This window comes from Phascolarctos cinereus, unplaced genomic scaffold (assembly GCF_003287225.1).
Source record: "Phascolarctos cinereus isolate Bilbo 61053 unplaced genomic scaffold, phaCin_HiC Scaffold_4;HRSCAF=312, whole genome shotgun sequence".
NCBI lineage: Eukaryota > Metazoa > Chordata > Mammalia > Diprotodontia > Phascolarctidae > Phascolarctos > Phascolarctos cinereus.
In genome coordinates this window covers 5154591-5177652 of record NW_027555847.1, presented here as the reverse complement: position 1 = coordinate 5177652, position 23062 = coordinate 5154591, and the positions used below count along the sequence as shown (strand labels likewise).

General features: G+C 48.5%; 1 protein-coding gene across 8 annotated transcripts in view; it reads left to right on the top strand.

The window, feature by feature from the left end:
- ELMO1 (engulfment and cell motility 1) overlaps positions 1 to 23062 on the top strand; it is a 411711-nt gene that overhangs the window by 107992 nt on the left and 280657 nt on the right. For all 8 annotated transcript variants that reach the window (XM_078152030.1, XM_020964349.2, XM_078152032.1 and 5 more), the window contains 2 exons: positions 10959 to 11009; positions 13681 to 13850. In XM_078152030.1, the coding sequence (XP_078008156.1) occupies positions 10959 to 11009; positions 13681 to 13850 (221 nt within the window). The remainder of the gene's footprint in view (positions 1 to 10958; positions 11010 to 13680; positions 13851 to 23062) is intronic.

Genomic DNA, 23062 nt, shown 5'->3' with positions numbered 1-23062 from the left:
ATTTCAAAAATTAATCATGGAATAGGGGCATTGATTTTAGACTTCTTTATCCATCATACTACAATGGAAATAATGATAAATATGTTAGATGAAGATTAAAATTACTTGCTTAATAATGTTTCAGCTAAATTATAGAAATAATAAAAAAAGTATTAAAGGTAACGATTGGTATAGGATATATAAAGATTAATGGTATAAGACAGAAGAGAAGTGATATCCCTGGCCGCTAACATTAATGAGAAGGGAAAGTAAGGCCTTTATTTGCTCATTTCTCTTAGCTGCATTAAGAAGAACATAGTGTCCAAAACAGGGGAGATTTGGGTGTCCCTTGTCCTTTCAGGCAGACTTGTTAATGTTGTATCTGGTGCCAAATCTTAGTAAGGTTATTGTATGGTCAGGTTGGAGTGAGTGCATCCAGAGGAGATCCCTGGAAGGAGTGCGGAGAGCGTGCCACAGCAGACGCTGAGTTGAAGAAAGTGAGGGGTGCTCTGCCTGGAGGAGAGAAGGCTTTGGAGAAAGTTGAGGCATGTCTGCCAGGGGAAGGAGGATTGGCTTTTTCTGCGGGGTCCCAGAGCACAGAAACAGGAGTGGTGGCTGAGCAGCGAGGGTGTGGCTTGTTTGAGGACAGTCCAAGGTGCAGCTGGCCTGTGGGTGCACTGGGCTCTTCCTTCGCGCTCTCAGACTTAAAACATTCTTGTTTTCCAGGGACAGGATTGGGTGGTCTCTGAGGCCCCTTTCAGTTCAGAGAGACTGTGGTTCTGTAGGCTGAAATTTAAAAAACGAGTTTTTCAAGTCTTAAAGAAATTTTAAGTTTGCCGCTTAAAAAATGAGCCCAGCAGCCCAGTGCAGAATGGAGGTGGCTGACTTTGGAGCAGGAGGGCTGCCGTTGAGACCTGGCTCAGCCCAGGGCCCTGGCTGTTCACTGCCCTCTCTGAGCCTGGGTCTTCTTATCTGTAAAACAAGGATTTGGGGCTAAATGATCCCCAGGTCTCTTCCAGCTCTGAATCTGTGCCTACATTGTCTGTTATCACACTGAACTCAAGGACTCAAGTTGACAGCAACAGAATTAAAAGAGAAATTAATGTAAAATTGATTTAATTAGCAAATTTAAAAAAGAACCATTTTTAGGCCAAAAAAATTCATCTTTATTTTTTATATGGTATATACATTATTATTCTATTAAGTTGCTGATCTCTCAGTCCAGCCGAGCGCATCTGAGACAGTTTCCTCATCTGTAAAATGGGGATGGGGGCAGGGAATGACTGGCCCGAGCTGATACTGCAGGGGAGGCTGTGGAACAAGGCCTCTCGTCGCCCTTCCAGGCCCTAACACAGGAAGCCGCCATGGTTATTATCTGAACCTCGGTCCAAGTTGAGGCTCACGCTGTGTAAGGGATTTGGCCACGGCCACGGCAGTAACACGTGACAGCTGTCACCAAGCACCAAATGCAGCACACCTTATGATGTTTGATCATGTCCCCCCGCGGTGCCTAGGAGGGTGCTGTGCTCAAGTGGAAGGAAGGAAGGAAGGAAGGGAGGGAGGAAGGGAGGAGGGAGGGAGGGAGGAGGGAGGGAGGAGGAAGGAAGGGAGGGAGGGAGGAAGGAAGGAAGGAAGGAAGGGAGGGAGGGAGGAAGGGAGGGAGGAGGAAGGGAGGAAGGAAGGAAGGAAGGAAGGAAGGAAGGAAGGAGGGAGGAAGGGAGGAAGGGAGGAGGGAGGAAGGAAGGAAGGAAGGAAGGAAGGAAGGAAGGAAGGAAGGAAGGAGGAGGGAGGGAGGGAGGGAGGGAGGAAGGAAGGGAGGAGGGAGGAAGGAAGGAAGGAAGGAGGGAGGGAGGGAGGGAGGGAGGAGGGAGGGAGGGAAGGAAGGAAGAGGAGGGAGGAAGGAAGGAAGGAAGGAAGGAGGGAGGAAGGAAGGAGGGAGGGAGGGAGGAGGAGGAGGAAGGAAGGAAGGGAGGGAGGAGGAAGGAAGGAAGGAAGGGAGGGAGGAGGGAGGGAGGGAGGAAGGGAGGAAGGGAGGGAGGGAGGGAGGGAGGAAGGAAGGAAGGAAGGCAGGCAGGCACAACTTGGGTTCCAAAGAGGACAACGTTGCCTCCAGGCCATGGCAGCCCCAGCCAGCCTTGCCAAGGGAAGCCGCTAGATGATGGGCTCAGCTCCAGTAAAGATGGTACCCCACGACAGCTGCCACGGCCCCTGGGGTGAGCCTTAAACAAGGGTGGGGTGTGACACAAGGGGTGCTCGGCTCCAGACACGTAGCTTTTCTAGGCCTTGCCCTCACCCTCGCCCTTCCCAGCCCAGATTTAATGACTTGCCGTGGGGGCGCCCACCATTTGATGACTAGGGGGTTGGGGGAGCCCCGGGTGATGGAAGGCTAATGAGCTGCCCTATCTCTTGTCCGAATGATGAAATGAAGGCCTGTGGGTTAGGCCACTGACCTCAGGACCAGATTGTTCTATTCCTGCTTCCGCCATCTCCTTCCATCCAATGTTGAAGCCATGGCATGGCGCCCAGAGGGACCGGCTGATTCACTACAATTTATGCTAGAAGTGGCCCTGGGCAGATCATTCTGTGTCTTTGAGCCTTGGTTTATTTGTCTATAAAATGGGCATAAAAAGTTATGCTTTCTACCAAAGGTTTATTGTGAGGGCTTAATGGGATCCTGCCTCTACAATCCTCTGAGCTCTAGAAATGCTGGAAATCATTGGGCTGATCAAGGAATTGTCTCTCTCCGTCAGCTCTTTATAGGGGGCTCGGCTAGCCCATCTTCATGGCTTCTTTTGGCTGAATGGTTTGATAGTCTGTGACCCAGCTCAGTCAATCAGTAAGCATTTATTAGGCACTTACTGTGTGCCAGGAGTCATGATGCTGCTGGGAACACAAAAACAAGAGGTGAAGCAGTGCATGGCCCTAAAGGGGCCCCCCATACGCCATGCTCCCTCCAGAGCTCCGCGATGGGCGCTGCTCTCTCAGTCTAGATTCTCACTTGCTCCCTCTACGTCCCCTGAGGTCCTCGGCATAGATGCCCACTCTTCTCTGTGGACATTGGCTCCAAGGATCAGCCTAGACTCACCTCATCTGCGGGGCCTTCTTTGAGCTGCCTGGACCCCCTTCTCACTCAGAAGACCCTCAGCATTTTGTAGCTTCTCTCTGCATACAGCCAGCACACTGTCCTGGAAAAAGGCAGGTGATCTGGCTGCTAGCCATACTCGGCCCTGAGGGGATGCTCAGCTGGGCACCAGTCACTTCTTTGTTCTGGGCCTCAGTTTTCCCATCCCTAAATAGGGGCGCTAGACTGACCAGATGGTCTAGAAGCTATTTTCCAGAGCTAGGATTCTCTGAGTTTATCACACACACACACACACACACACACCACACACACACACACACTCACTCACATGTGTACATACATATGCACACACTCGCACATGTACACAAACTCATACATGCACTCATACACACAGCACACTCACATACACTCATGCACACATATACACACACATGAACACACACACACATGCACACACGTACATTCATATACACACACAAACTCATGCATACTCGTACACACATACACTCAGACCCATGGATATGGTGAGGTTTTTTTCTGTGACTTTACAAATGTACATCTTTTCTCCAGTGCTTACCCCAAAGCCTGGCACATAGGAGGCACTTAATAAATGGTTCTTGGCTTCTCCACCCAATCATGGCATTATGGCAATGTTAGGTGTCACTTCTTTGTCACCAAAGATACAGGAGGAGCTCTATCAATGCTTGGTAAGTTGAATTCAGGCGAGGTAGGGGAGAAGGCTGGCTTATGTTTTCATAGGAAACTCTTGGTTCAGGGAGCTGAATGACAAAAGAAAAGACTTTCTGTGCCGTATTCCTACTGTGTGAGTTCCTACTGTAAGATTTTTTTAAAAATGCAGCCCTCTGGCTTCATCTGTATAGGGAACTCTCAGTGTGGAAACTTCTTCCATGGACCCTAATCAACCACTGCACTGTAACTTGGAGTTTCAGAAGGTTTTCTAGGGCACAGAGAAATTAAACAAGGTGTCAGGGTGAGATTCGAACAGAGGCCTTCCTGGCTCCAAGATGAGTCTCCATTCATTATGTCATGCTACCTTAGGAAAGAACAGAAAGTAGGTGATGTGTTGTGTGAACATTTCTGCGTTTGGGGCCGTCCCCGAGGGCTTGGCTTCTCTTCAGTGGTAATGCCATTCGTTGCCTCTCTTCACTCACGAGGAGTGTATAAAATCTGAAGGCACTAGCTGTCCCCACCACGTGCTAGTTGGACCCCTCGGTTCTGCGTGCAGGCCAGAGGACCTCCTCTGGGAGATGAGGTTGTGCCTTCTTGCTTTGGCTGTGGCTTGGCCTAGATGTTCTGTCTGGTCCCTGTCAACTTCCAGATTATTTTATTCTAGTTTTTCCTCTTTTCTGTCACCACATTACTTCGTGTAAGTCTACAGAAAGGAAAATCTCCAAGGTAAAATGTGCCCCCTGATTGTCAGTGTTTGTGGGCTCTCCGTTGAGGACTGGCAGGGTCGAAAGCTTCCAGTTTGTTCTCTTGCTTCTAGGAAGCAAAATGAGGATAGACTTTAAAGCAGGATTCCATTAGGTGAATGAAAGAAGAATAGGGAGAAAGAGACAAAGAGGGAAAGTAATGAAAATGTGGCTTCTGGTAAGGGTAGGGGAGTCTGTGACTGATGGGGTTGGTGACAGCTGCCAAATATATGGCACACAGATACCGAATGCAGTCTGTAATCCTGTGCCCTTTTCCCCAAGATAGGCCTATTCTCATGAGTTTCTTGTTCCTTTTTAATTCTGTGGCCATCTAGCAGAAAGTGCCCATTCCCCAGGCACTAACTGAGAAAATCTCCTTGCTTGTGCTGTGTACTTTTGGGAGCCTGCTATGCCCTGGCAGGGTATGTCACAGAGGACATGGCCATGTGCCCCAAACTGCGGCCCCTCTTTCTCTTCCCAGGACATTCCATTGTAGCTTAGCAACAAGTGCGCTTCGTATTGCCCCCTGGGATTTCGTTCAGTCTGAAACCTTGAAGAGAATGCAGACAGTTATGCAAGGCAAAGGAGAAGGTTTTCCATCTGAAATAAATCTTGGAGATGATGAAATAATGGATGAGCGTAACAAAGCAGAATCTGGCTCTAGCTTAGTCAAATAAACACTTTCATTTGCAACAAGAGCCGGGGAAGGCCTGGCCAGCGCTCATGCTTTCTGTCTGCACAGGCCTCTGCCACATCACCTCTCCTGGAGCCAGGCCCAGGACAGAAGCTGGGCCCTTGCATCCTGAGCTGTTGAACAGGACGAGCTGCACTGTGGATGTCTGACAACAAAGCGATTGTCTGCTTCGATGAGGGGGCCTAGCTGGTGTGTGAGACAGCTGCCAGTGGGGAGAGAAAAGGCCTTAGGAGCCTTTCTGCAAAATGCATTCATGTGATGCGTGCAGACACTGAGCTGCCGAGGTCCATCTCCCATAAAAAACCCAAACCCCGAGAGGCATGCTCCGGAGAGGGCCTCCTTTGAGTGGTTGTGCGATGTGGCCTTCTCTGAAGGCAAATACAGCAGGCAGGAGGCGGGAGGGAGGCTGTGGCAGGGGGGGGACATGGCGGGACCCAGCGGGAGTTTTCATGGGTTCTCTCATCACCTTTTATCTTTGTTTCCCATGGCTGGACAGTATTTCCAGCATAGTGTGATGCATACATTAGGTGCTTAGTAAATGCTCACTAATGGAAAGAATGTGCTTATGTTATATATAGTATCTATTTCCCCCACTACCATGCCCCATCCCCTTTAAAGGACTAGCTTTAGGCTTGCTTCATCGTGGGTGGTGGATGAGGTTTCCTGGGTGGGCCTGGGATGCTGGGACGGGGAAAGTGATGAGAATGAATAACTGACCTTCCTAATTATGTTATGTGCATAGCTTCATTTGAGCCTGACAACAGCTCTGGGAGGGAGGTCTTTCATCTCCATTTTACAGATGGGGACACTGAGGCTTGGTGGGGCTGGGGTGGGGGAGGGTATAGTAAGAAGCAGAGTAGTGTAGTAGCAAGAATGCTGAGGTCAGAAGACCTGGGTTTGAACCGTGCCACCTGTGTGACCTTGGGCCAGTCACTTCACCACTGTGGACTTCCTCAGTTTCCCTGACTGTAAAATGAAGGCATTGGACGTGATGACCTCTCAGGTCCCTCCTAGCTCTGGGTCTTTGAAAGGTCCCAGGGGAGAGCCAGCCCAGGTCTTCCTGACACCCAGTCCAGCATCTCCATGAAGTCAGGGGAATGTGTCCAGGATGTAGAGGCATCCCCTTTTTCACTGGGTTGTCTGTCATGGGAAGAGTTGAGGGTTTTGGAGGGGAAGTCTGGACAAGAAACGTGCTTCTTCTGGTCTCCCCCCTCTCTGTTTTCTCTGATGCCTCCAGGGATCATGGTGGGGAGGGGGTTAAACTCTCAGTGTTCACTAAAGCACAGCCAGGGCTGCCTGGGTCCTGCTTCTTTAATGGAATCCCTTAACTTGGGGTCCCTGCTTGAGGCTGTGTCTGTTTCCTGAAAGAAACATCCTGTCCAGTGTGGATGGGCTCTTGAACAAGGTGATTTATGACCAGGAGAACCCTTTCCTCACTGGTGATATCAACTGTCTTGGGCTAGGAGGGGGCATGCCTTGGTTGGCTGGGGCAAGGGAGGGGGACACACAGATCTTTTGAAAATCATCTCAAGAACCTTGCTTGTTTTAAAGTACTTTTGTGAAGAGGTGGCTAAATGGGGCAGTAGAGAGAGCCAGAGACCAGGGTTCAAATCTTGCCTCAGAGATTAACTAGGTGAGTGAGCCTGAGCAAGTCCCTTAAATGTGAAGTACCTCAGTTTCCTCACTTGTAAAGTGAGGGAGTTGGAGCTTCGGCCTTCAAGTTTCCTTCCACATCTGGTGCTACTGGTTGAGGTGCTGCATCCTGCCAGGGCATAGCAGCTTCTTGGATTGTGCAAAGGGCCAATCTTCCTGGGGGGAGGACCGGGGTGGGGGAGCGCCTGGAGTCTGGGGGCCTTCCTTCCCAGCTGGGAGGTGAGGTCAGAGTCTGCCGAGGCAGGCTCAGGATGGGGGCGGGAGCCAAACATCTCATGGTCACTTTGTCCCAGGACATTTTGCAATCATGTTCTTGGCTTGCCTTAGCCAGAGCGAATGGCCGCGTGAAGCTGATTTAATTCATCTGAAGAGTGATGCTTGGGACTCCTCCTTGGCACTGGGGCTCCTGGGCAGCAGAGGCAACCCTAGTGAGCCCCCTAATAACCGTCTCCTGAGACCCAGGCAGAGCCAGCTCTGCCGCCAGCAAGCCGATGCCACGGATGCCTAACTATGCCCTATTCAACCATGCAACGTCATGGGCCAGGCAGCCAGTCATCCCCGGAGGCAGCACCAGAAGGGGCCATAAAGGGTATCCTAAGGTCCCAGCCATCCTTTGGGGATGAGGATCAGAGGACCTGAGTTCGAATCTCATTTCTGACTCTTACTACCTCTGTGACCTCAAGGAATTCGGGGCCTCAGCTCGCTCACCTCTGATTCGAGGGAGCTGGACTTTGCAGTGTCGAAGGTCTGTTCCGCACTAATCTATGATCAGTCCAATAGTGGATTAAATTAAAGGTGGGAGCAGGAGTCAGGAAGACATGAGTTCAAATCATGCCCCTTCCCAGCCTTGTGACCTGGGGCAAGTCTGGGCCTCACCATTCTTTTCTGCCAGTAGAGCGGGGTGTACTAGGTGACCCCTGAGAATCCTTCCCAGCTCTGGGCCTGTGATGCTGTGTGAGCTTGGCCAAGGAGATCTCCCTCAGTGTACTCATGTTGTAAAATGCAAGCATTGCACTCGATGCTTTCTAGGATTCTAACAGATTTCTTCTTAATGTGGAGGGCCACAGGCATGTGTGAGTCCTTGCCCAGCTCTGTTCATCATTCTTTGGATGAAGGTCCAGCTGGTAAGCTCATCACTCCTGCAGATACCACAGAGTGGGGGAGGATGGTTAGCAGAATCCTAGACGTCTCCACCAGTTAGCTCAAGGGGCAGTAGGGGAGGAAGATGGACCCATAATGGGGAGAAGTGCAGTCTGATACAGGAGTCAAAGCCCACACTTCTCTGGGCCTTCCATCCCCCTCATTGCCCTCCGGCCCTGCTGAAATTGTTTCCTCCAACATCCTGGTGTTGTTCCCATGCATAAGCACAGCTTCTATGGACGTGCCCAGTAAGGGAGAGGTCCACGCCCTGGGGTCTGTCAACGTTGGAACGCCAGAGGAAGACGAAGATCCAGGCCTGGGGCCGAGCAGGACACGGGCCCAGAGGCCTGGCCTGCACCCCAGCCCTCCTGAACGGGGATGGATGGGCAGGAAGTCCTGACGGAGAGGAGAGCGTGGGTGCGAGGATTTCTAGGGGTCTTCTAGCTCTTTATCTAGTGTATATGTCTTTGACCCTTTCTCTGCCCCTGCCCCCATTATGCGGGCTCCTTCAGGGGAGGCTCGGGCATGGGGACTTTGGGAAAACCAGTAGCAGCCCGTAAGAACTGGAAAGTCTGCACAAGACTTGACAAATCGTATCTCATTCGATTCGTACCATAGGCCTGCAGATTGGGTGTGATCACCCCTATTTTACAGGAGAGGAAACTGAGGCCAAACAATTTGGGTCCCAGAAGGAATAAGCATCTGAGGCACAACTGACCCCCCAGTCCAGGGCTCTCACCTCTAGGCTGTGTTATTCCCTTCTAAATAGTGACTGAAAACCTGCCATTTTATTTACAGAAAACATGCTCTTTCTCTATGATATTTTATGCATTGAATGAATTTAAGTGGTGCAGTTGCTAAGCCAGTACAGATCTGTCAGGCTGTTGGTGTTATTTCTAATAAGGCTTTTTGTCAGAGAGCAGCTGCACATCATTCAGTGGAGGCACTGTGACCTTTCTGCCTTGGTCTCCCTCGTGAGCTCTCTGCCCACCTCACTGTCCCTGTCCCGTGCCTGTCTACTTTATCCACAGACAGCCCAGCTCAATAAACCGTCTCCACACCAGTGGCCTTTTTCATCTACTTTGTTTGCTGTGGGTGGCTTGTGAGGCCCCTCTCTTTTCACTTGGGAGGCCGTCGGTTCATGGGATCTGATGCTGCCATCTTCCATGTGGACAGCTCTCTGGATGTCATCTCTGTCCATAAGGATTCCCTTTTCCATTTCAGCTCTGGGTAATGCACAGGCAAGAGCAAACTCGCTGTCAAGCGTGCGTGAGTCTCTGGTCTTTGCTCCCCTCGATCCTAAAACTCAGAGTATTGTAGAGCAAAGCTGTCTCGATGCCTCTGCTGAAGAGCCTCATGGTCTCATCCCAAGCAGGATGCTGTGGGAGGAGGGACTCAGAGGCTAGATTCTCTCCCAGAGTCAATTTCTGCCTTTTGCAATTAACAAGCCACAAGCATGTGTCTTCCTCTGTCAGGGCGATGTGGACAGAGGAACTTATCCTGTTTGTTTCTCTCAATGTCCCCTTGTTCCCCTGAAGAGCCTTCTCCCCATGATTTTATAGACAGGTGGAAGGAGACCTGTTAGGAGCTGCCAACGACCCCTTGATGGTCTGTGGGGGATGACAGTCCTGGCTGGTATTTGTCCCACATGTCCCCTCCTTCCCACGTCCTGGAGGGTGTTCTGAGAACGCTTCAGTCATTCTGCATGTTCCATTCCCTCCCATTGGGCGGCTCCCCTCTGTCTCAGTCTGATGGGGCTGTCACTCTGACTTGGCCATTGTCCTCTGGTACATCTCACTAACACATTTACAAATTGAACTCCCGTGTCCTTGGGCGTCAGTCTCTCTTCTTGGAAGATGTCACATGTTTGCCAGCTGAGAGGGCTTCTGGGCTCTCTAGTGGCTGCACCATGCAAGCGTGGGTTATTGGTCATAGGGAGCCTGGGGAAGGGACAACTTTGTCATGGCCTGTCATGTGGGGGAAGGGCCAGGCTTTCTCTCCTTGGCCCTGGAGGAGAGGGAAAGTCGTCCAGAGGGGCGATGGGCTGCCTCCAGAGTAGAGTCTTCCTGCCCAGGGGAGGTCATCGAGCAGAGGGCAGAGGACCATTGACTGGGGGGGTTTTAGAAGGGGCTCCCGTGGGTGCAGGAATGCTCTGGTTGGCTCCTGAGGGCCCCGCTAATGAAGAGTCTGAGATTCAGTCCCGATAATCCAGACTATATTAGCACTGTGACTCCAGGAGTGAAGCATCACAGTTCTAGTCAACAAGCATTTATTATGCTCCTACTGTGTGCCAGGCACTGTGCTGAGCACTGTGGGTACAAAGACAGAACACAGTCCCTGCCCTCCTGGAGTGCACAGTCTTGCCCAAACAAACCAGGCCCTTAGCGCAGTGCCTGGCACACAGTAGGAGCATAATAAATGTTTGTTGAATTGAGTTGAACTATGTGCAAACAAGACATGATCATGGCACATTGGAAATAAGACACAGAGAAGGCTGTAGCATTGAGGGGCTCAGAGGCAGTTAGCACTGAAGGCTCCTTGTGGAAGACAGGTTGCAGAGACGCATAGGCCAGCTTCTTCATTTTACAGGCGAGGAAAGTGAGGCCCAGGGGGATATTTACCTGTGCCCACGTTAACTCCTGTCATATGCGTTAACCTGTGTAAGCTAGGGCGCAAACCTTAGATTGCTGCAAAAATACTAGCTATTACTTACTGGTAGAATGGTAGAATGGCACCTCCGGAGGGCAGGACGTTTTTCATTCTGTCTTTGTATCTCCAGGCTTTAGCACAGCGCCTGGCCCAGAAACGCTGGTTATTCGGTTGCTTGATGGAGGTGGGCCGAAAAATAGTCATTGAAGCCAGAACTGGAAATGACCTAGAGTAACCAGCCAGACCAGGCCTCGTGCTTACTGAGCCAGGAGTGTTCAGGGATGCGTTACCAATACCTTCTTCTTCTTTTGTCTTTTTTTTTTTATAGAATCGCAATGAAATAAAGAATGGAGCCATTCTGCGGTTGGCGACATCCCCAGTGAGTTGGTCTGAAACTTGTCGTCTTGTTCCTGTCTCTTCTTCTCTCCCCCACCCCACCCCAGAAGGCTGCCGTGATGGTCAGGCCACCAGTGGGAAACTTTGGAGGTCACACTGAGCCGGGCTTCACAAGATGTCTTTCCTTCCAAAGTTCTCTGTGGGCCAGCACCACCCTCCTCTTCCACCTCAGACAGAGAGCTCATTTCCCTACAAGAACAGAGGAAGTTGGTGGTGGAAATTCAAAATGAATTCTCCGTTTTCCTTCTCTTCCTGTCCAGTTTTGAGTTCAGTGGTTTTATATATGTGTGTGTGTGTGTGTGTGTGTATACATACATGTATATATATATATATATATATATATATATATATATATATACATGTATGTATATATAAAACCTGCTTTACAAATGGAAGTGCAGTAGTTAACTCCAGTCAATCCCCAGGCCTACAAAGTTCCTGGCCCTGATGGGAGTCTAGATTCTGGCCACCTGGGCTGCCCTGTGTCCTTTACTTCTATAAGAGATGAGAGAGGGAGGCAGGGCCTCGGGCTGCCCTCCTAGCTCTGGAGCCAAATGCCCTGTGTCCTTTTGGCCTTGGTCAGTAACTCTGCCATAGGGGTGACATCATCCTCTGTGGTGGAGAGGAGGTGGGAAATAGTGGGGGCGGCATTTGGAGACCCCTCCAGAGGAGGCTGTCCCAGAATGGCCCATCCGTCTAGGAACTGTCACAGCCTGTTTGGCACCATAGCTGACTCCGTCCCCTCAAAATTACTGCTGGCCTTTACTTGACCTAGAGAATGCTTCTCCAGTTAGTGGTACTTGTGTCCACGGACTTTGAGAAGCAGCCCAGGATAGTGGATAGGGCTCTGGGCTTGGAGTCACAAAAACCCGGGTTCAAATCCCACCTCAGAAATTTCCTGGCTGTGTGACCCTGGGCAAGTTGGCTAACCCCTCTGTGCTTCAGTTTCACCTGTAAAAGAAGGGGGAGTGGGACCTCGAGGGCTCCTAAGGTCCCCTAGAACTCCAGGTCTGTGGTCATTTTGTTTTCTTCCAAAACTGATTTGCTTATTGTGGAAATGGCTTCCACTAATGCAGGTGGCCTCAGCTTGTCTTATTTTGTCTGTTTAGGTTGTGCTCACGGTGTGTGTGTGTGTGTGTGTGTGTGTGTGTGTGTGTGTGTGTGTGTGCCTAAGCCCTGGGTTCAAACCTAGTGTTGGTACTTTCTCTTTGTATTTATTACCTTAACCTTTCTGGGCCTCAGCTTTCCTGTCTTTAAAATGAGGCAGTGGCACAGGACTGACGTGCTTGAAGGATCCACCCAGCTCTTAATCCCCCGAGGCACCGGAGATCTGCTCATTGATTTGCCTCTAGTCTTACAGTTGGTGAAGAGCAGGCCTGGGATTTGAATCAGGCTCAGGCCTGCTGCTCCCAGGACTCTTCCTGGACCTAGTATGCTGATCTCATGCCTCAGCCCCACCTTAGCACATCCTCTTTTTCTATCAGTCGGGGAGGGCTAAGGTCCTTCCCAGCCACGTCTGACCATGGTGATCACTCACCATTTAATATAGTGAGCCTACCCTGAATGACAAGCGCAGGTCTTCTTTGAAGGCCTTGGCATCCTTTGAAACCTTATATGGGTCATGATGAGAAAAGCAGTGTCTCATAGAGAGTGTTGGCTGTTGTCAGAGGTGTCAGCTGCTGGGGTTTGGAGCTGGATAATAACTTCAGCAGCTGTCCATCGGCTCAGGACTCTGAGCTAGAAGGGAAGTCTAAGCCCTTCCTTTTACAGATGAGGAAAGTGAGGCCCAGAAAGGTGTAGGGACTTATCATAGAGGGAGTAGGTAGAGCCTCTGACTCCAAAGCCAGACAGTTACCCCTCTGAGACTTTGCGTTAGATAATTTTACAGGAAAAATATACTTCCCTTTCCTTTTTTCCCCCTGCCTGACTCTCAGGGTTTTTCTTTTTCTCCTTCCCCCCTCCTCTATGATACTGAATGCCCTCAGGTTGGGGTGGGGGTAGAGTGGAGGGAGGGGGCTTATGGAAAATGGAAGTGAATTAAATATCTGCAGGAATGGGGCTGCTGTTACACATGCAAATCTCCCTCCACCTTCCTGTGGTGGACACAGGAGTTAAGTGGAAATATTTTACGGGCAAGATTCCAGGCTTTGCTGGGCCTATTCTCTGAGGGGCTACTTTGAATCTCCCCCGTTGGTGTGCTTGTGAAGGCAAGGCCCAGAGACACGAGTATTTCATCAGAGGGCTCTCTGGGAGAGAAAACCATTAGTGAGGAGGCCACGGAAGCTTCCTCCTGGATGGACGGCCTGCGTGGACACTCAGGCCCTGGAGAAGGGTGGGCATGCTGGAAACCTCAGGGCATCTGGGAAGCTCATTAAGGCCATACATCGGGGTTCTGTAGTGTCAGGGAAATTATTGTTCTTTTGGGACCCAGCCCACCCCAGGTAAGTCTGGGGCTTGGGGGACTGGGCTCCTAGTTGCCCCTTCCCCCCCCCCCTTTTCCTCTGGTCTCTGCCAAAAGGCACCATCTATTCCCAGTACTGGAGGAAGCACGTGGACTGAAGTCAGGAGGGCCCCCTCCTTCCCTCCCCCCACCCCACATGGCATCTCTGCCACTCCGTGAGTATTTCTTTGTGTGCCTTTTTGTTCCTGGGGAGGCTCAAAACGCCCAGCAGCTTCATGAGAGAATCCAGTCTTCGAGCATGGACGCCAAGTTGGAGGCCCTGAAAGATTTAGCCAGCTACTCCCGAGACATCACGTTTGCCCAGGAGTTCATCAATCTGGATGGCATCTCTCTCCTCACCCAGATGGTGGAAAGCGGGACTGAGTAAGTCGATTTGTCTGGGCTCCTCACTGACCCTATTCTTTCTGGTTTTAGGCCTTTGTACAGTGACCGGTGTGCTGGAAAAATGTTTAACAACCAGTTCTTTTTTGGGGGGAATATATGGATAGCACTTTAAAGTTTGTGTGTTTAACATTTTCTCTTTCCCTTTATTAAGTTTAAACAATCAACAGAACATTAAACCAGGCCCTGATCTGTAGCAATTGTCAATTTCTGAGGCATAAAAGCTCTCACTGAAAATTTAACAACTGGCTCTCACAATCTGGTCCGAGCCTACTTTAACATCCCCCACCTTGCAGCCTGTTCAGCTACCCTGCTCCTCTCCCCTCCCCACTCCCCACCAAGGGTTTTGCAGTGTGGAGTTTGACTGAGGTCATTCAAGGTCATCAGTAGACAGACCCAGACGTCTTATCTCCAAGGTCATGTGGGAATGGGCACATGCCAATCTGAGAATGCTGGAGAGGCAGAAAACAAGAAAGAAAAATCAAGTTATTCATGTCTTCCCAAGGCCCCTGATTCAGTTCTGAAATGGGATAGCACCATAAAACAGGACTCCCTCCTTTGCCCGCCCCCAGGCCTGACTCATCCCCAAGCGCTGGGCCAAAGTCACCAGTGGAGACCTTGGCTCTCTAGACCAGCTCAAAAGGCTGATTCCCCGACCAAGGTTTTCAGAGAAGCTTCTCGTGATTCAATGACTATCAGACCTTCCTGCTGCCATTTGTGTGGGTGTGTATTTCCCCAAGGGACCCTGCTGGGGGTTTCCAGAGCTGACTCAGCATGAGTCCCCCTTTTCTGTTCAGATCGATATCATCTGTCACTGCCTGGTTTCATGTCCTGAATGAGCAGCCTGTGGAACCCCAAAGTCTCTCTGTCTATCATGGCCTACCAGAAGGCATAGAGTGATAGACTTGGTGTCAGAAAGAGCTGGGTTCAAACCCTACCTTCAGCACCGACTACTTGTTTGTCTCCTGGCAAAATTTAACCTTTTGGGGCCTCTGTTTCCTTCTATGTGTATAACGGGGATAATAAAGCTCTTGGTAGCTTCCAGACAGGGTGGTTATGGGCCTGAAATGTGATGGGTGCTTGGCTGCTCCCGGGGCATACTATCATTATCACAGTATCTCGAGGACACCTTTCCCAACCAAGGTTCCCCCAGCCTCTCCTTGAAGGCCCCAGTGAGGGGGGGAGCCCCGGCCTCCCCCAGAGGCACATGAGCCTCGAGGGTAGTACTGATGGGTTTTCCTGGCATTGAGCCCAATTTTACCTCTTTGCTCATGGTTCTGAGGCAGGACTAATCCTTTCTTCTTGGGACAAGGCCTGGGGCTCTGTTTTTCTGGGCTATGCATCCTCAGTTCCTCGACCTGATTGTCTGCCTTTAGGCACCCTCTAGTTGTCAGGGTCCTTTAAATACGGTCCCCAGATTAGCTTTCCTTTACTTTGTGCCCTGGAAAAGAATGTTAAGGACAAGCTGGCCCTTCCCCTCTCCTCTCATCCTTTCCCCTCTTGAACCCTGGCTCTGATAAGTGAAGTTTTGCTTTATTTTGCCTGAACCAGGCAGCCAAATACCTCGGGGGCATTCCCAAACTGCACTGCCTACACCACCTGCATCTTCCTGCAACAGATTCCTCCCCTTTCTCCTTACCTGGTCCAGAACTGGGAGCGTAGACTGCCCACGTCACGCCACCAACCGTATCCCCTGCCCCGGCAGCCTTCCCCTTTGTGTGGCCTCCCCCTCTAAAGGGAAGTCCCTTTATAGCTTGTGTTTGTACTCCTACTTCTGTATCAGCACGCTCCTTGCCACTTAGTGAGAGTCAAAAACCTTTAAGCACCTACTGTGTGCCAGGAGCTGTGCTAAGTGCTGGGGACACAGAGAAACACAAGCCGTCCCTGCCCCCAGGGAGCTCCCAATCTTATGGGTGAGGCCAAGTCCTGTGGCCAGGGAGGGAGCTGGTCTAAGGAGGCGAGATGTTCAGAGTGGATTTCATCTGGCAGAATGACTATGAAGTCCAGGAAAGCAGCTAGGTGGGAAATGATAGGGCCAATTCCCAAAGAGGCCTCCCTCTGTGGTTTTGCCATGAACACTATTATAGCTTACATGCCGACTCTGCAGCTAGGTGGCACCATAGTGCATAGAGCGAGGGGCCTGGCAGTCAGTTAACCCTGTTTGCCTCAGTTTCCTCATCTGTAAAGTGAGCTAGAGAAGGAAATGGCAAATCACTCCAGTATCTTTGCCAAGAAACTCCAAATGGGCTCGTGGAGTGGGACATGACTGAAACAGCTGAACAGTATTCTGACTCTGCAGATAATAAGGTAGAAAAATTAGTTCATGAACTTGGTAAGAATCTCCAGGTTAAATGAAATCAGTGACTACTCTTTGATACTCAGTGACTACATTGTAAAGTTGAGCATAGGGAAGGATGGTGAAAAATAGAATTCAGATATATAACATATTAAAATATAGTGTGTGTTATTAAACATGTTTTAAATGTGTTTAATTTTAATATAATTTTACAAATTAATTATAAATATATGACTGATTTTATTTAATATATGAATATTTAATAGGAAATAGATATCAATATATCAAAAATATAACAAGAAGGGACAGAAACTGAAGCCATGTAGATTATACAGAAGTCTCATGCCATTACATCATACATACTTTCTTCTAGAATAGAATCAGGTGTTGTGAGGGTAGCAGGCAGCAAAGAACACAGTTGGTCTTATTTTAGAGGACTGCAAGTGACTGATGTGAGATTCATTCCTAAATTACCTCTCTGTGCACAGCCTCACCAGTAACTTGTTAGAACAAAAGTCACAATTCGGAACTTGTGTCTTATGAAGATCAGTTGAATTAACTGGAGCAGATTCAGATTTCACATGCCAGCTGAGCTGTCTTCAACCTCTTGAAGACCTGCCACATGGCAGAAAGATTAGAATTGTTCTGCGTGGTCCCAGAGGGCAGAGCTAGGAGAGACTCAGCTAAGAGGCTAACCCAAAGGCATTAAAGGGTGACATTACAAGGAAGACAACAAAGAGAATAAAACTGGAAAAGACCTGCAAAGCTGTTTATAAGAAGCTTTTCACCATCAAGTTCAGCGGAGCCACTGCCTTAACGTAAGAGGTCCGGATTAGTTAGCTGCATTAGAATGCAAGCTCTTGAAGGGCAGGGACTATGTTTGCTCACTTTTTATCCCCAAGGCTTAGCTTTGTGCCTGGCACATAGCAGGTGCTTGGTAACTACTTGTTCTTGAATTGATTACTGCATGAAGAAGTGGAAGTGGACTTCAAGATGGCCAAAATGGGAAAAGCAACTAGCCTGTGATAAGTATATACAGAGAGGGTTAAATAGGGTGTGGGTAATGAGGAACTGAAGGCATAAGGAACTGGTTAGTCATTCAAGAACTCTGAAATATCAGCATTCAAAAAAAAATCTAGTACATGTGCATTTCGCATAGCTTTCTAGGTGGGGAGGAATTACTGTTCATGCTGTGTGTTGGATATGCCATCAGTATCTTCCCTATAGGCCTTACTGACAGTGTCGAAAGCACTGCATTCAGAGACCAGTAAATCTGGTTTCAAATCCTGCTTTTGACATTTACTGGCTGTGTAACCATGGTGAAGTTACCTGCTTAGTTAGCCCCCTAAGCCTCAGTTTTCTTATCTGTGTAGTGGGGTTAGTAATACTTGTAGCTTTGGCCTCACAGGGGTGTCTCAAGGCTTGGGTAAGATAACATACCTTCACAGTTTCACAAACCTTGGAGGGCTATAAGAACCCCAGCTGCTGTTATGATCCTATGTCATCTGCATTTCTACCCTTGTCATAGCTTAGAGGTTTCAGATGAGTAGTGAGTACGCCAGCCTGGCATTCAGGTAGATTCTCTTGAGATTTCTCTGAACACTTCCCATCTCCCTGGGACACTGTGTGGGATTAATGAGGTGATGTCAGTATCACACTGCCAATCCCTGTGACAGTTGGTTCTAAATCAGTATGAAGTAGTATTTTTAGGCATAGATTTCAGTTGCTCCTAGAGAAAGAAAAGGAAGGAAGACGTTTCACTGATTCGTTGTTAGAAGAAGCATGTGTAATGGCTTCCTTCTGCGGGATATTGTGCTTCACAAAATCATTTTATCTAAATACAGTTTTTAAAAAATCCTGCCTTGTAACAGAAAAATTTCAGCAAAACCCAGCTGACAAAGTGACTATGGCTTTTCATGCCTGCAGACTCCCACCTTTCTCTTAGACCAGGGAGGGATGTTTCTTCCACCTTTCTCCGAGAACAATTAACCGCTGAAGTGCATCTGAATCCAGCAGCATCTTAGCCTCCCTCCATTTTCCAGTATTCTAATTGTAGATATCATCCCTTGGTTTATCTGCATCAGTTCTCTGAATTCCTTGCATCTGTTGACTCTTACAGCATCGTAATCTTCCTTCACGTTCATCTACCATAGCCATCTGCCAAGGAATGGGCACCCCTTTGATTTCCAGTTCTTTGCTCCACCAAGAGTGTGACTATGAATATTTTGGTATCTACAGGACTTTCTTTTCTGCTTTTGACCTTGTTGGGGGCATATGCCCAGTTGTAGGAGTCCAGGGTCAGAGGGTATGAACAGGTTAGTGACTTTTCCCAACTATTTTCAAATTGTTTTTCCAGAATGGTTGAACTTGTTCAAATGATTTGCTCCAACTAAAACAAGGAAGAAAAGAGGTTTTCATATGGGCTATTCAAGCTTCTTACAAAAGACAGTAAGACGTGCTCTTATGTCCTGGGAAACCATTGAGATAGAAAGCCACATGAATGGAGGAGAGCTAGTCAAAAGACTGTTAGTTGTTAATACTGGGCAGGATTCCAGATGTGGCCTTCCCTTTTGGATTCCTCCCTTTAGAAGTCCTGTGAAAAATGTGGGCTGGTTTTGAAGGGATCTGGTGGGAGAGCTTCCCTCAAGCTGAGTTATAAAGAAGTTCACTGGCTATTCACCTATTTGTTTGTTCCCTCGATTCATTTATTCATTTGGTCCTTTAAACTGATTCACTCCCTACTGTGCCAAACTTGTTCAATAGTTTTCTTGTTTTAGACAAGGCTAAAGATACCCCAAAGTGGGCCGGTTTGCCGTGGGAGGGGGAGAATTTGAAACGTGATATGAAGGCAGTTCTCACCCTTCTGCCTCTTCACTAGAGATTGTCGGGGGCAGCTGGACCCTGGGAGTACTGCAGAGGGCTTTCTTGTTCCATCTGAGTTGGACCAGGGTCCCTGAAATGCTGGGATTCGAGGCTTGTCTCTCTCTCTCTCTCTCATGATATGTTGCTCCTTTTGTGCCAAAGTCAAGGGTCTTTCCTGATCCCTCTTGATGCTGATGCCTTCCCTCTGAGATGATTTTAGTTTTGAATCACATTCAGTCTTTTTATCTTCTGTGATTTCTGTAAATAGAGGCTTTATGGAATACTGCATTGGAGGCTATCCTTTTGGTTTTAAATATTTGGGGTTCAAGTAAAAATGCTCTTGCCCACTTACTATCTCTCGTTGCCTTTATGTAACCAGCCGGCTTCCACAGCCCTTGAGAATGTTTTTTCACCACTTCCTATGCAGGGTTATGTGGTTGTCTATGGTAGCCTCCTACTAGCCACTTTGCATTTCCCCCTTTGCCTTTTATAAATGAACCAGAGAGTGTCACCAGGAATAGATTGGCCTTCCAGAGATGGAATTAAGAGCAGCAGCTAGTTGAGACTCATTGAAAACATCAAATGCCAATGAATAAATAAAATAACAATTATCATTAATGATGGTGATAAGAGTACAATGCTTATTCATTCATATAACCCCATCTTCCCTTTTTCTCAGCTCTGGGCTCAGCTAGTTGTCCCAATCACAGTTACTGATGGCTTCAATCAACAAGCTGCCTGTTCTGCCTCACATCAGAGTCTGGGCAATTTGCATTTTTCATCCACTTGGCTTTTCCAGTGTGGATAGTAAAGCTAAGCTCCTTCCTATTTCTGAGGATTTCACTAATAAAGCTCTGAGCTGTTCGGAGGCTCCACACAGTTTGTAATTAGGAACTTTGATTTTAATAGGGGCCCCCTCCTTTGGTTTGGACTCTTGTGTGACCATGCTGAGCACGTGTCTGCCTGCTGATGTGCTGCGTGGTGTTTACATCAGCAAACTGGGACAAAATTATCTCTGTGGTTGCCTTAATCACAAAACCATCTATCATTTTAACACATGTGGGAGACCGCTTGTTGGAAGGGAGCCTTATGGCTGCGTTTTGATGTAGAGGGAAATGCTTTCCAAAAAGTGAGCAACAATGTGTCTCACATTCTGTCTGCCTCTCAGTCAGTGGTGTGGCTAGGACACAACTCTCCAGCAGCTCTGCCTCCTGGTGTGTTGTTTGCTGTCCTCTTGGCTTCATCAGCAATGTTGTGAAGATGTTTCGGCTCCTGAGACCCATGGCAAGTTTGTTGTACCCTCCTTTACTTCCTCCTTGGTGAGGGGGTGTTGCTCATAGCACTGCTGTCTTCCAGCACCATGTCTCTAAGCTGTGCTCTGCTTCCACAAGCTTTTGTAAATGACGCTGCATCTCTCAGTCGTATCTGCGCACTAAGGCCCGTTTCACATCCACTAGCCTTCTCTAAGAAAAGGTGTTAGAGTCTGTGCTTGAAGGTTTGTTTGGTTCCCATTTTTTGGAGTCTGACTTGTTTGGGCAGTTTGTCTGGCCACTGTTAACATTATGCAGTGTCTTTTCATCTTCATCCTTCCTTCTGTCTTAGCACTTATTTTAACCTTTGCTCTAAGTAGGAAGGCCTGGCTTGGGCCAAGACAGACGATTCTGAATGGTGAGCCTGCCGTTTTCCATCAGTGGCAATGTGATCGATTTTATTCTTTCTATTGTTCACTCCTGGTTGGGGTCTCCAGCGCCTTTTTAAAGAAGACAGTCAGGCTACACAGCTGAACAAACAGCTTCCTGTAGACTCCAGGGCTTCAGGTGCCTTATTTCACTGGTTTTGCCCTAGCTTGCACTTTCCCTGCACCCACCCTGGCACCGAAGCCCACCACAGTAGGAGATGCGAGCTCACTTACCTTGTATTTTATAGCACCTTAAGGCAGCATGGTGCTGCACAAACTCTTATCGCATTTAATTCCCGCCCCAACCCTGGGAGGTCGGCTTTGCTTCGAGGACCTTGCTAGAGTCTTGATCAAGGCATCTCCTTCCTCCCCTGAAGCTGAGGGTGCACATGCTGCAGGTACACTCACAATGCTACTTTTTTTTTTTAACAATCATCATGGACATCAGAAGTCAAAGTGGGCTCTGGTCCCTGAAATTATATTTCTTTTTTGTTTATTTGTTTGTTTGTTTTGGGTTTTTTTTTTCCTAGGCAGTGGGGTTAAGTGACTTGCCCAGGGTACACAGCTAGTAAGTGTCAAGCGTCTGAGGCAGGATTTGAACTCAGCTCCTCCTGACTCCAGGGCTGGTGCTCTATCCACTGCACCACCTAGCTACTCCCCTTGAAATTATATTTCTCATCGCCTTTGAACACATGATGAAACCAACTCTTCCAGCTTCTATATTCATATTTCTGAGAACCTGAGAGCTATCCTTCTGTCTAAATAATAACAACAATAATAACCTACACTTCTCTAGACTTCAAGTTTAGAAAGTGTTTTCCTTCTACATGCCTGTGATAGAGGTAGTGTTATACCCATTTTGTGGAGGAGAAACTTGAGGCACAGAGAGGAAAGGTGATGTGGTCACTGTCTCATCACTAGTAAATGTCAGAAGTGGGATTTGGACCCTAGAGTTCCTTCCCCTTCCACTCTCCCACACCTGCTTTAACATCAGCAGTGTGTCAGCTGATTCCTTGTTAGACAAAGGTCACATATCAAAAGAAGTAGTTACATTGGTGACTTTAGATTATCTTAAGAAATATCCGACTTTTAGCAGCCTCTTCCCTCTTATCCATTATCTATTAAAGGGTTTGAGGAGAACTGATTTTGTGTTTTGTTTGTATTTTATAGATTTTGTGTTTATTTTTTGGTAATGGTGACCCTCCCACCTCCCCCCCCAAATCTGAGAGCCAGCCTTCTGCCCATAAATCTCTCCATGCTTAGGCTGGCTGCCCTGTAGGCAGTGGTTTGTCATTGGCCTTGTGGGCCAACTTAATCTAGTGGACAGAATCCTGGGCTTGAGAAGTACTGCATTCAGATCCTGCCTCTGTACCCGAGTAAGTTATTTAGTAAATCCTGTATCTAGAATGAGGCTACTTGGAACCTGTGTTAACCACAACAAGGTTATTGGGATGTTCACAAAGGGTAATCTATGCTTAGCCCCCACACTGGGTCCCCTTGCCCCCACTCACACTCAAATTAGCAGGTGGGAAGTCAGGGGGAAGCTATTCCCAAGGTCAAAAGGACTTTGTAGATCTATACTGCAAAATCTATAGCTTACTAGCCCCCACTAGTAGGCTTATCCTGAAGCACCAAATCTGGACTCAGACGCTTACTAGCTAGTTGACTCTGGGCAAGTCACTTAGCCCCATTGGCCTCAGTTCCTCCTCTGTCAAATGAGCTGGAGAAGGAAATGGCAAACCCCTCCAGTGTCTCCACCAAGAAAACCCGAATGGGGTCACAGAGAGTCAAACAATGTCTAAACAGCAAGTGTCAACCAGTAGACACTATTAGGCATCATGTCACAAGGCATTTGTTAAGTACCTACTGTGTGCCAAGCATGGTGCTAACCACTGGGGGCACAAAGAAAGACAAAATAGACTCGATCCCTGTCCTCAAGGAAGTCACAGTCTGATGGGGGAGACAGCATGCAAATAACTGTACAAACAAGACAGAGACAGAATGAATCGAAGAGATCTCAGAGGGAAGGAAGGCACTGACATTAAGAGAGACAGGAAAGGCTTTTTGTACAAAGTAGGCTTTTAGCTGGGGAAGCCAGGAGGAGGAGATGAGGAAGGAGAACAGTCCAGGCAGGGGGCCAGCCAGAGCAAATGCCCAGAGTCAGGAGATGGGGGATCTTGTGTGAGGAGCAGCCAGGAGGCCAGCTTCACTGGATCAAAGAGGAAATGGTGGCTGGGGTGCACGGGGAGGCAGGGAAAGTGTCAGAAAACTGGAAAAGTAAGAAGAGGCTCAAAGCCAAGGCATTCATTAAGCCAGGGGATAAATAAAAGACACAGACCTGGAGTGCACCCTCTCACA